This window comes from Chaetodon trifascialis, chromosome 3 (assembly GCF_039877785.1).
Source record: "Chaetodon trifascialis isolate fChaTrf1 chromosome 3, fChaTrf1.hap1, whole genome shotgun sequence".
Classification (NCBI taxonomy): domain Eukaryota; kingdom Metazoa; phylum Chordata; class Actinopteri; order Chaetodontiformes; family Chaetodontidae; genus Chaetodon; species Chaetodon trifascialis.
In genome coordinates this window covers 24877599-24891272 of record NC_092058.1, presented here as the reverse complement: position 1 = coordinate 24891272, position 13674 = coordinate 24877599, and the positions used below count along the sequence as shown (strand labels likewise).

The following is a 13674-nucleotide window of genomic DNA, read 5'->3' as shown; positions in this document are numbered from 1 at the left end:
GAAGAGGATTTCTCGCTTTGAGTCACATCATGCTTCCTCTGCCCACTCTCTCTCTCTCTCTCTCTCTCTCTCTCTCTTTCTCTCTCTCTCTGTCTCTGTTTTCTCTCTGTTTTTTTCATCCTCTGATGTACACGCACGCACGCACACACACACACACACACGTGCTGGAGAGAGTTCACAGCATGGTAAGAGGCTGCACTGCAGTCTATGCCACAACTAGCGCATTCAGGCTTAACCACCACAGCCACTGACATTTACAAAGAGTGTGTTTTTATTGATAGAAATCGCCAGTCACTCCCACCACTTCCCAACTGCTAAATTACTGCCTGTATTTGAAGTTTCATTTTTCAGTCTCACACAGATGCCAAGTGTGACTTTCAGTTGTGAAAGTTTCCGTCCTTATGCACTTGTAGACATAAGCAGATTAAGATCTGTTATTAATTTGGTGTCTCATGTAAACAATTATGCACCATGTTTTTTTTGTCTTTAAATGAAAATAATTTCAATTGCTCTAAAGTAAAAATACATATGTTTTCTTTTGATCAAAGTTGGGGAGGATCAACAGGTTAGCTCACTGTGTGCTTATTCTCACCAACGGATTCTCACACCAGCAACGTTTCCTGTGTGTATCTGAAGCAAAGCACTCTTTATAAGCCTCTCAAATACCAATGCAGTGTTCTGGACAAAGGTGATGATGTAATGCTGCTCTGTGAAGCCTCTGCCTGCATATATTGTGTAATCAGCCAGTGCAGCTTAGACAAAGTAGAAATATCAGCTAATGTCCACTAGATGGTGTCCAGGACGCACAGACTGTCAGAGAGTCTGCTATGGTCTTCATTTCTTGACTCTGATCCAAATTAAAGTCGTTTTTTTTTTTTTTTTTTTTTAGTTGGTTTAGCGTTTAATACTTTTCTGGTGAGTCAGTGAGAGGGGAATGAGGGGAGGGAGACTGGAAAGACAAGCAACCAAAGGTTTTGACCTGTTGGAATGAAAGCTCTTGGCCAGAGAGGGGCCTAACATGAGGTTGTTAAAGCTGGTGATCTGTGATTTAAGAATTTCTTATAAAAAATGTACAAATCAAAGTCAACACTGTTTAGAAAAACAAAAAAACTTAAAGAAATAAATTCTGTTAAAACTAACAACAACAAGAAATGTGAAATTGGGCTATAACTGTTACTATGAACTTATCTTTTATTATAGATTAATCTGATTCTTATCTCAATTCTTCTTATCTTTTCTCAATGAAGCGATTAATTGTTTGGTCTGTAAAATGTCAGAAGACAGTGAAAACCCCCCCACTACAATTCCCGTAAATGTCCTAAATATCTTCCTTTGTTCAAACCCAAAGATATATAATTCACAATAATATAAAAAGGAAAAGCTACAAATCCTCACTGGACTAAATTGGAATCAAAATGGAACTAAAAACAACTTCACTATTGTACACATTATCTAAGAAGTCGCACATTAAGCAAGTGTAAACTGACTGACTGACTGATTAATTAACCACCAGTAGATTTAACATCATGGACCTTTCTTCAAATGCTTTCTGTAGGACATTCATCCCAAACAATTTTGTGTAAAAAACACTGCCATTCAAATTTGAATGGGAAATCTATTTAACAGCTAGTTATGCATTGTAACAAAATTTGATAATGATATTAGTTACTCATTCAGAATCTATTATACTGCAAGGAACAAAATGGTCTTTGTAAAGAAGCCTTTAAATTCTCCAGGATCATCAATGCCATTGAATTAATATTAAAATAATTATGAAAAATAACAATATAAGACTTTGAATGGGATATTTGTTGAGTATTTGTGTAACATTTGTGACATCACTTGAGCCTGATGGTGACACAGAAGAAAGAGAATTTAAATCTGCAACAAAAACAGAGACAGGGAACAAGAGGTGGGAGGGAGGGGGAGGGAGAGGGGGAGGGAGAGGGGGAGGGAGGGGGGCGTGTAAGAAGACAAAAATAACAAAGGCATGTGCCTGTCTCTCCTTGGTATTTTCCACTCTGTTACATAAAATCCCTCCTTCCCTCTTCTCAATCCCTTCCTCGCTCTCCCTCAACTCCTCCCTCCTCCCTGTCATTGGTCAGCTGGTCAGCGCCACAAAGCCACAAACTTGTTCTCTCCTCATCCAAGTGGCTCAGAGTCCACTGAGGGGAAGAGGGGAGCAGGGAAGGAGAGCAGTGGTGTGGCAGTCAGCATCCGTCACTTCGAGCAGAGGCGGTGGGAGATGATCAGCAGCCTCTCTGCTGAACTCTCACAGGGCTGAGCGGCCGTCACACACTCACCATCTCTGATTGATCATCCCTGATTCCTACGACTACTCCAGCAACAGCATGAGCTCCTCATCAGCCAACCTCCACAACAAACGCCTGCCCTGTGAGTCATTTTTAAAACTTCTAAACCTTTTGCAGAAACTCAGCTTTTAGCTCTTTTGGAGATTCAACCACAAGTTTGCTCCATTAACACAGTTGTTATTTTTAGATGTAGAGCAGGACATTAGAGAGGATAAAATTATTCTCCATATTTGGTTGCCAGATGCACAGCAGACACACAGACTGAACATTTAAGGCTCAAGCTACGTTTCAAGCATCACATGTCCGGAATGTGCATGGAAGCAGCTGAGGTGAACCCCCCACTATTTGTTGTATATTTCACATATCGCCTTCTAAACTGTCAAAAATCCTTTCTTATGTGAAATTCAGTGTCTTTGTTATATTAAATGATGTGAAATTAATGTCAAGGAAATGAGGAAAAGGCACTAATTGATCATATTTGAGGTAAAATCTGTGTGTGTGTGTGTGTGTTTGTGTGTGTGTGTGTGTGTCAGATACATAGTAGGAGCCGGTGTGACAGCTCAGCCAGTGTGCTAAATAGCTGCCGTTGTGTTGATGTTGCCTAAAGTGACTGGTCCAAGTGCTATGCCAGCCAAAAAATCAGACAGCAATGTTGAATCATCTTCCTGAGTAATGTTCACTAATACCAAGTGAATAGGTCACACACACACACACACACACACACACACACACACACACACACACACACACACACACACACACACACACACACACAGACACACACACACACACACACACACACTGAGGCAGAGCTCCAGACAAAGATCTCTTATTTCTAATGGGATTGTGCCTGCAGATCTCATCAGTCGGCTGACTGCGGCGGGGTCTGCAGCTCGTTCCACAGACACACCAACCCAGACAGGACTCACAGACCTGAAATTGAATTAGTCCCAGTGAGATCAGCGTGTGATTTCATGAGGCTAAAAAGAATCAGGGCTGCGAGTCCAGAGAAGACATCTCCCATCTGTTGCTCTGCCTCGCCGTCCCTGCGGCCGCACAGTCCGCTCTGTCACGTTTTGATTATTGTGGGAATGTGCCAGAGAGCCGCACATGGCTGTGCTGTGGAGTGAAGGAGTGACCAGCTGTTGAGAGAGTGTTACAGATGGCAGGGTATTGGGTGTAGAAGGAATTGTTTCTATTCTCTATATATTATTAGCCCAGTCCCCGTGGAGATAACCCGGATAGGACTGAGGAGTCGATTCTGTTTAATGAGCTCATTAGAGGGGTAAAAATCCATATCGTGTACTGTCTGTATCTTTAAATGATCACACTCTGAGGAATACATAGAGTTTCTATCTCTGCTCTGCTGCTCTGCTATCTAACCACCACAGGATTGTTGCCTACCAATGTGAGAAAGCTTCACAGAGGGCAAATACACAGATTATTCTGCCTTGTGGCATGTCAGCACTTTAAGTATGTGTGTGTTTCTGTGTGAATACGCTGAGCAGCCTTACATGGTTGGCTGAATAAGGTTCCCATCAATTCAGCGGTCTAAGCTGTGCAGCCCTGGGGACACAGAGCAACTCCTCTCATTAGTTTTCTAACAAATCCATCTACTCAGTGTTCAGCTGAATCCTCCGGGTATAGACGGAGCTAAGGCCTGCAGGCATACACAGAGAGTTCAGAGCCCTCAACAGACAGACAACAGTAACTCATCATGTGAACGTTCTTGCAAATGTGTAAACCATGTAGGACAAATTCAGCCGTTTGATCAGTCACTGATTTACAGATTGTTCACCGGTAAAATTGCTAGGAGGAAGAAATGCCTTATTCTTCTATCTGGAAAAAGGTGAAATTAAAGCTGTTCTTTTAGCATTCAACAAACAATGACTGTGTGTGTGTGTGTGTGTGTGTGTGTGTGTGTGTGTGTGTGTGTGTGTGTGTGTGTGTGTGTGTGTGTGTGTGTGTGTGTGTGTGTGTGTGTGTGTGAAAGGGATCAATGCAGAGAACTTTAACTCTGTGGTTCCTCTCAGTTCTACAGAGGGATTAAATGATCTTCAGTTCATTGTTTTGGTATTAGAAACCGTAACTTTGCTGTTTCATTTCACTCTCACACAGCTGTTTTCACCTAAAAAGCTGTAAAAACCCGACCTGCCCATAGCAGACCGAGGCAAAGTTTAGTGACCAGCCGGTGAACACGGTGGAGCATTTACATTCCTACAGAAAAACATCCATAACAGCTGCGTGGAGAGGCAGCATGAGGGTTTAATGGTGAAAGAACACTTTCTCTGATTGCCTTGCTGTCTTGTTAAGGCACAGTTAGACAGAGAGGATACTCCGTCACCCTCCCTGAGATCATTTCAGGTTTTTTTTAGTGTGACTGCAGATTTAATTATCTGATATAAATGTGACAGGATTTTCTGTGCTCAACTATGTTGCCATGTCCTCTGTCAGACTGTTGACAGCCTCTCCAGATGCACTAATGATTACTGATACGCTGATGCTACAGCCCTTACAGAGTTTTGAGCATTATTGGCTAGTTGGACTGCTTTAATAATATTCTACTCTTTATTAATAGCCATTCTGGAAAAGAGGATTATTCACTGTAGAAAAAACATGGGTATGTCAGCACTGTCGGCTGATGAAGCCTATTGTGTTGATCAGAACTCATGTCAGTCTGCTTGTGGGCTTATGGAGGGCAGTGGGACAAGACACTGACCTACAAACAGTCCCATTGTCAGTCTGGGTGTAATCCAGGCAGGAGGGAAGGAAGGAGAGGGTTAACACTGATGTCACTGTTGTCCAGACGGACTGGGCTGATGGTGCTGGACACTGCTTTGTCCCAGAGAAAACAACCAGATCTAATATGCAAATGGAAACGCTCAAAAGCATGAACTGAGGTACAGACCAGACAGGCACACAAACACACATTAACAGCTTGTATAAATAATTTACTGTCCTTGCAACTGGAGCCCAGTGAATGGCAGCTCATTTGGAGAGAAAATAAGGAGTGAGAGACACCAAAAATGATAGTGTGAGACAGAGCAAGAGCATCTTCTCCAAAGATATTATTGCCCATTTTACACGCGTGGCCACATGTCTGTTCCACTTTACTTCACGGCATTTTCTCTCCTGAGGAATGAGGAATAGATCCAGTATAAACAATCAAAGTGATGGTTTGAAACTGCAGCCATTATAAAACAGAAACCTGTAAAACAGCAGGAGTGGAAGCTCTGGGGATGTGCTAAGCAGGATGTGCTCAGGCACTCGGCATCTTTGATGTTGTGATAATTTAGCACATGCAGTTTGTCGCTGCAGCTAAGCTCTTGCTGATAGAGCAGGATAAATGTTCTACCTGCAGAACCGGTTGCAGCACTGTTCTTCATAACCACTGAGACACTATTAATTACAATAGCAGCCCCAGCAAAGAGACAGACCCGCTAATGACCAGCTGTAGATTGTTAACAACCTGCTGTTGCTGTTGAGGTCAATACTGTGCTGGAAGCTACGGAAGAGCCTCTCAGTAAAAATAACAAGATGTCCTCTTTAAACTAATGAGCCTGTGCAGAATTCCCTCTCTATCCTCTCCATCTCCACAACCCACACCCCTGTGTTGACTCACTTTTGGCTAACCTCTCTTTACCATCACGCTCTAGATTTTTTTTTAAGACATCCTCCTCCTCGTTTTTAGCCTTTCTGTGAATGTTCCTGCCCTGCCTGACCTTTCCTCCCTCACTCTCCTTGCTAACTTTCTGTGTTTACAGCCATTCATTGCCTTCTTCTGCACCCTCTCTCTCTCTCAACAGAGTTGGGAACCCATCCATGTGAAATAAAATCTCTCTCCTCTGACAAAAAGTGTCTGGGTGGAAAGGGCAGCCAGTCTATTTGCAGGGGCCTCAGCCCAAACAAGTGTTACCTAAGAGGTTCAGGTCTGTCCGAGGAGTCGATGGCTGTCTTTGTGTCCATTTAATATACATACAAACACAACGTGTGTGAGAGACAAAAAGAAGGAGAAGAAGAGGACACTAACATTGACATACAGAAGACAAAAAAAGACTCATTCATCAATACGTAAAGAGATAAATAAAAACTGAAACATATAATTAAATACATAAATTATTAATAGGTGTTTGTAATTAATTGGGAAGTAAATAAATCTTCAATTTATTCAAAATTTCTACATTAATTTATTTTTGTACATCTACATTTCTACTCTTATTTATTTATGGCATGTTTCGGTGATAGAAATGCAGAAAAAGGAAATGGAAAAAAATCATAGACATAATGTGAAATAATGTAAAAATAAATTGACTTACACTGATTTATTTGAGCCATTATTAAATGTTTATTTCTGTCTTTATTTTGTAGCATTTATTCATTTTTTTTAAATTAATTTGTTTATTACTTGCCACCTTAGATTATTTATTTGCATACTTATTTTAGCATTCATTTATATATTATGTTATTATAATCTCTTAATTCTGCATGTGTTTATTGTTTAGTATTGGCACATTCAAAATGTTATTTCTGTATTTGTTTTAATATCTGTCTATGTATTAATGAAATCATTAATTTCTTACCATATTCATTAATTTCTGTATATATAAGACATTGTATGAATAAGACTGCTGTCTGGGAACAGGCAAAAAGCAGTAAGACATTTTTTTGCTCAAACCACTGACATGGCATTTCTTGGCAGTCTGCTACTTCCATCTAATGGTGTAATGGCTGAGGCAACACATGGAAGTGTGTGCCACCACCGCCAGAGCCATTTAAACAGGGATGCCCTCATCCATTTGTACAAAGAAGCCACTTCTCAGAAAAAGCCTTGGCTTGGATGAACAGACTCAAACTAAGAGTTTGGCAAACTGCTCTGCAATCAGACCAGAGGAGGAAACGATGGTGCCTGCTGGGGTTTCTGTTTAACTACTGTTTACTGTGGGGTTATAGTCAGAGCTGCTCCCTCGACCAAGAAGTGTAAAAACAACAGGCTCTTGACAAGAGGCGGTTGACTTAGCTCTGTTCTGCCCTGACCTTCCCTTTCCTGTCACAGGGGAGTCTGCCGCAGAGCTCACATTTTCATTTAGCACAGTGATGGGCTAATGGAAGCCTGTGGGTGACACCGAGCCCTCCTATCCCTTCATTTAGATTTCAGATCAATGTGTTGCCTGTGCTGGTGGTCTGCTGGTGCTTCTCAACAGTGTTTCAGGGTGTCTTCCTCAAAAACATGACAGTGGAAAAAGGCACATGACGTTCAGATTCTAAACAGATACAGAGTGACCCGATTCTTTGCATTTATAGATTTTTAAATGTGCTCTGTTTTCTCTGTTTGGGAAAAATATGTGTTCAAAGGGAAGACAGAAGAGCACTGAATGATCTCTGTACCATCGTGTGGGGATGATGCATTATATCCGCTGGCAGCTGAGCCTGGGTCTCATCATGACACAGTTTTCATGGGCATTAAATTTAAAGGAAGGAAAGCAGAAAAAGAAGAATTTGACGTCTCATGGTCAGTTAAGGATGTAACTCTATTAAAGTAACTGAAGGCTCAGTTTCGGTATTTACCCTCTGCTACATCCAGAGTAAGTTCCTGTAAATGGCATCATGTCTAAGGAGTGCAGGCCAGTCCCGTTCCCCTACATCTCTGCTTTTGTCCGGCTCTGAATGGGCCCTTTCTATCTCTGCTCCCTGAGCGGAGGATCTGGGTTTGTCTTTATGTGGGGAGACAGAGCGGTGTGCATGCATGTCCGGTCTGCTCAGTCTGTCTCTATCTTTCTGTCTGTCTGTCCCAGTCATTCTGCACGTCCAGCTGGTCCTGAGCCCTGATCTGTGACCTTTTCTTTCTCAAGTCCCTGAGCACCCAGAGGAAGGAAGGAGGGGGAGAGAGAAATGATAGAGGGGGAGACAGAAAGGACAGAGTAGGAGAGACACATGACATGACATGGCATGACATGGGGGGAAGAGACAGGCAGGCAGACAGAAAAAATGAAAGACAGTTAGAAAGAAAAAGAGAAACAGAAGAGGTAGACAGAGGGACAGAAAGAAATACTGAAAAAAGGAAAATAAAGACAGACAGACAGACAGAATGAAAGACAGAAGGAAACTGACAACAAGAGTCATAAAAAGAGAGAAAAAGAAAGAGAAAAAGATAAAAAGAAAAAAAGGGGGGGGCCAGAAAAAAGATGGAGCAGAGAGAGGTAGAGAGACAATGTGAGGAAAAAAAAAAGACAGAATAAGAACGAGAGACAGAAAGACAGACAGAAAAAAGACAGAAAGAGAGAGAGAAAAAAAGAAACAAATGAAACAAGGCAGAATATCAGGTCAAGCTCCAGCCTGCAGGTTGTTTATCTCCCCGCTGTGTCTCTTGAACGGCCACAGGCCCTTCAGACATCTTGTGGTATGAAACTAAAGGCTGGGTTGTGACGGGGCTGTAGCATGTGATCTCATGTGGACGCCGCGGCCAGGGTTTTCTTGTGACAGAGGATTTTCCCATGCAAGCGGTTGCACTAATCAGAGGTCACAGGGGTCGTCCCCGGACAGGGAAGACGTATTGATCAAGGTGATTCAGTGGAAAAAAGAACTGGATAGGGAGTCAGAATTGATTTGAGGATATACATCTGTAGCTAACCTTTAGCTCTCCCCAGGTCTCAGCCTTTAAGTGGAAACAATCGATGCTGTGATCAATCAGCATTTAACTAAGTGGGAAAAAAAACTCCAGGATAAGCAGTTTGTTTAAACCTGTAACCTGTACGGAAAAGCATCGTTTTCTTGGAGACGTTTGCAGCACAGATGGGCTATTTGAGTCCTGCCTGCTCTCCTTTTACAAGAAAAGAAAGGAAAGTCATTCACCCAGTACAAATCCAGTGTTTTGTTTGACATGATGTCCTCGGCTGGTCACGTGAAACAAGGAGCTCTTTTCATCCAAACACACATGTCAAACAGGCAGATCCTGATTGTCACTGACATCTTGCTTTGTCAGCGCTGCTCCCGTCCACAAAAGAGTTCCTGATTGTGTAACGGTGCAAGGAGAAGAGAGCATCGCAGCCTCGCAGCCTCAGACGTCCACACAAAGACAGAAGTGCTGCAAAGACAAAATGCCATGAAGATGACTGACACAGGAAGAGCGACTTGCAATCGTTCCCCTGCCATCTGAGCGTATCATTTTTCTTTTGGAGGACTGCATCTATGAAAGGAATTGCATCCTGCTGGCTGCACAGGTGGAATCTCCAACATCGCCTCCTGCAGGGGTCTTGTAGTCACATCTGCTCCTGTCTCTGTTTGGTGAGGAGCAGTGATGGAAATTACTAAATGTGGAAAAAATAAAGTCGTTTTACACATCAGAATCTATCAACAGGTCTTAGTAAGTCAGCTGAAAGTCAGCGTCCGTGGGGATTGAAGACTACATGTTTGAAAATGAGAAAAATGTGGGAGTGCAGGGTTAGAGGGATGTGAGCTAACCAGACATCTGGAGCTCACTCCTCATCTCTGCTTGAGGCTAACAGCGACTGGCGTAACACACCTGAATCTCCAACCAAACTGTCTGTGGTTAAGTTGCACTGTGGGTATTGTAGGCACCATGTTTTGATAAGGAAGACAAATAAAAAAGACGATATCTCTGGTTTTGCTGCTTTGATTTTGATCCTTTTTGTTTTCTCAATTGTCCATCGTGAGTCCAACTGGTGTACCCTCTAAGCTTTCAGAAAGGAGATCAATCACTGTAGTTAGAGGGACATTCTTTGGCCCTGGAGGAAGTTCCAATAGTCAAAATAGCTCTGATGATCTCACCGGGCACAGGAAGTCTTGTTGTGAACTATAGCTGTGGAGTTTTAAAGATGGAGTCATTTTCCATTCAGGGAGACTCAAACAAAAGAAACTGATTTTGCATTATTGGAATCATTGGATCTGGAATCTCTGGAGCTTGAACCATACTCGGCACTAAAAGGTGAAATATCCCAGTCGCTGCTCCACTGATATGGATTACTTTTCAAAATGCATCTCTTGTACAATCTATCTCCTCCAACTGCTTGGTAGGCAGCCCTTTAAGAGAAGAGAAGAGAAGAGAAGAGAAGAGAAGAGAAGAGAAGAGAAGAGAAGAGAAGAGAAGAGAAGAGAAGAGAAGAGAAGAGAAGAGAAGAGGAATGATGAGGAGGAAGAGGGAGGATGACAGGAGCAGTTAGGTGCAGACAAGTGCTTCACATAAAAAGGGAGAAAGAAAGGATAGAAAATTAATGTTCATTTTTGGGAGTTTGACAAAGTTATATTATAGTAAAAAGCTTTATAATCTTAAAACAAGCACATAACAGTATGGTCACTGTGTCAAGGCAGATATTGTCAACTCATCACTTTTTGCTGTCAGTTGGCTTGTAGATTTTTATATTATCAGTCCATAGGGAATCCCATTTATATCTGCACACACACACACTGTTTGCCCATAGGTGCTGTCAGCCGGTCCAGCCCTATGGTCTGAGTTGTCCTCTTATTCCCTTCCCTCCAAAGCTGTCTGCCTATCTGATTGCAGTCCCTGTTCTGAGAAGGCAGGATGTCAAATCGAGCAGAGTAGAGCTGCAGTGACAGGCGCGTGTCCTTCCGTCACCACAGACATGTGCCTGGGCATGACTCGTGAGGGGGGACTGTGCTGATGCAGCAATCTGAGGGTGGCAACCTGTTGCTGCTTTTAGGCAACATCTACATTTTTAGGATTTACAGTTTGCTGCATAATCCTGACTGCAGCAGTTTTTAAGTCATCACTGGAGTTCATTATGCGGCAGGTTGTGTCAGTGGGAGTCTCTTTTCATTGTCAGAGACAACAGAAGATCCCTGGAATCCTTTCTTTTCCTGGTATTGTAAACATCCTGAGCTGAACGTCTTTCCTCCATCTCCCAGTGGTGTATTTATAGAGCTGCTGTGACTACTGCTCACAGCCTGGATAATCTTGACAGTATTCCCAGTTTAGACATGGCTTGAAAGCCTTATCCAATTAGCCCAATCCCTGTCTGCAGGTTGCAACAGCTCCTCAAAACGGACTCAGTGCCCCAGTGACAATGAATGCAAAATATGAAGGAAATGCACTTCATATTTAATATATTAGCTCATCAGTCTTTATTCAGGTGCTGTGTCCCTCTCAGTGGAGGCCATAGTCTCAGGCAGTTACAGCACTGAGCTGAGCATTTCCCCTCTCCTCATTCCTCTTGCAGTCACTGCAGCAGTTCACCCCTCCACTCACACACATTGGACTTGCACTTAGCTTTATTACACTGATGCTGATGAGGGGGGAAATAAGTTCGCAGCATGGCATCTCAGAAAAGATTAGCTTTGTGTAGGACCTGACAGCTTGCTTTTGCAGATGAACCTGCAGGTCTGATTTTGTAAATGTGCAGGCTCAGACTGTGTGGACGTTTGGAGACTGTTTGAGAACTGTTCTGACAAAAGCAACAATTTGATCTGTTTGTGGTAACAGAGAAAGCAGCGAATCAGTGAAATGAATCATAGTAAAGAAAGCTGAGTGGCAAGTGGAGACAGTTGTTTACAGTTAAGATATATCAACAATATATTTGATTAATTATGATATATGTGATTTTTGGTTACACCTCCTTGCTATGTTACATTTTAAAAGGAAATCTCAGCAGTCCATGGAAAGGAGATTCCACCTCCCTATATCTCTCACTTACAGCTCAATGTCTCCCCCTTCTGGATACCAACATTTGACCCTTGTGTGCCTGTAAGAGGCATCTGACTGTATCACATCATCGCCACGGAATCTTGCTGACTGGCACGCCTGCCTGCAGATTGGAGGAGCCAGTCTGTGAAATCCTCTTGTGAAGTGTTTGACTGTAATGCAGCCTCACATGTTCTCTGGCCTCTAATCTCCAGCTATCACATAAGATACTTTACCCGAGCTGCTATCTAACTCCTTGTCCTTCTGTTGTGATTGCCAGCGGAGAGCGAGCGTGGCCAGAGGCTCCCAGATGTGGACGCAGCACAGCAGCTTAAGTTGAGAGAGAGGCAGCGTTTCTTCGAGGAGGTCTTCCAGCATGATGTCGACGTTTACCTGTCCTCGGCGCACCTTTGTATCCGAGACTACAAGAGACGTGAGTTAGCCGGCTGGCAGTTTTGTAAAGCCATAAGCACAAATAAACACACATTCATGTACAAATGCACATCATTTCATTGCAACTTCCTCCTGCAGCTCCAATTGGCAGCATCTCCTCTATGGAGGTGAACGTGGACTTGCTGGACCAGATGGAGCTGATTGACATCTCTGACCAGGAGGCTTTGGATGTCTTCTTCAGCTCTGGGGGAGAAGAGGGGGTGCTGGCCTCCCCACTGCCAGGTATGGCAAACCAGACATAGAACAAAGATTACAAGACACACTGCATGTTACATCCCTAACAATATTTTCTATCTGACTTACAGTTCAAGGAAACAACAACGACCAGGAGGTAATCAGTAATGGACTCTTTCGACATGTCCTTGAGGGTCTTGAGGCCAAGTCCCGCACGTCCTCCACATCTTCAAACTCCTCTTCCGACAGTCAGACCATCAGTGCCAAGGGGGCAGATACCCCCGTGGTCAGATCAGACGATGAGACACACGCCAGCACAGTCAAACGAAGAGCCGTGCCTCCAGAGCTGGAGAAGGTGAAAAGTCAGACTCCATCACCGTCATCATAGGATGCACCATCTCCACATTAGATCTCCACCTGCAGCACGACAGCTGACACCGTGGAAGGGTGCAGAGAGTTGACTTTGGTATATGAGCTATTGAAAGAGGCCCCTCAGCTGTGACTGTCTTCCACACACTGCCTCCTATCGCTGCTTTCAACCTTTCCTTTGATTCATGAGTTGTTGGTTGGGTCCTGTGTGTGGTTTGGAGGTGGGGACCATGAACTGTAAATATGGAGATTTCCGCTGAATTATCACCTGCTTTCATTCTTGTCTTGCCATGTTTTGAAGGACATTTGTTCACCTGTTTCTGACCTCACGGGACTCGCAGTTGATGAACGTCGACTTTTGTATTTTGTATGTACCAGTATTAACACAACCCAAGACAGTAAAGCAGTGACTGGAATAAAAAAATAATAACTGGATGAAGTACGTCTTGAGGTGAAGTTAGACGTAGCAGGCTTCAGATTATTAAAATGTACTGTTTTTGAAAGCAACACATCGTCCTGCCAATGCAAATTCTGTTTTCTAGCACTAATTTTAAACAAGTCTCTCACAACATTTCTTTGTTTTAACAATAAAGGAAGAAAATATATCCATGTGTTTCTGAGAATCAACAGAAGAGTTGCTGGTTATATCAAGGTGCTTTGATTTGTGTGCAAGTCCTTAACTGCATCAAGACAACAATTAAAAATGATGCT

At 43.0% G+C, this 13674-nt stretch overlaps 1 protein-coding gene across 1 annotated transcript; it reads left to right on the top strand.

Moving 5' to 3' along the window:
- Window positions 1-2075: 2075 nt before the first annotated feature.
- Window positions 2076-13568, top strand: LOC139328864 (dysbindin-like). Its single transcript, XM_070958930.1, has 4 exons — window positions 2076-2394; window positions 12248-12400; window positions 12499-12642; window positions 12726-13568. The coding sequence occupies exons 1-4, from the start codon at window positions 2352-2354 to the stop codon at window positions 12980-12982; spliced, it is 597 nt and encodes a 198-aa protein (XP_070815031.1). The 5' UTR covers window positions 2076-2351; the 3' UTR covers window positions 12983-13568.
- The last annotated feature ends 106 nt before the right edge of the window (window positions 13569-13674 follow it).

What these genes read in the sequence shown, in the direction of transcription:
- LOC139328864 (XM_070958930.1), top strand. Translation starts at nt 2,352, where the DNA reads ATGAGCTCCTCATCAGCCAACCTCCACAACAAACGCCTGCCCT. An exon ending in CCACAACAAACGCCTGCCCT is followed by an intron (nt 2,395 to 12,247) that starts GTGAGTCATTTT and finishes TGTGATTGCCAG; the next exon opens with CGGAGAGCGAGCGTGGCCAG. An exon ending in GCTGGCCTCCCCACTGCCAG is followed by an intron (nt 12,643 to 12,725) that starts GTATGGCAAACC and finishes TCTGACTTACAG; the next exon opens with TTCAAGGAAACAACAACGAC.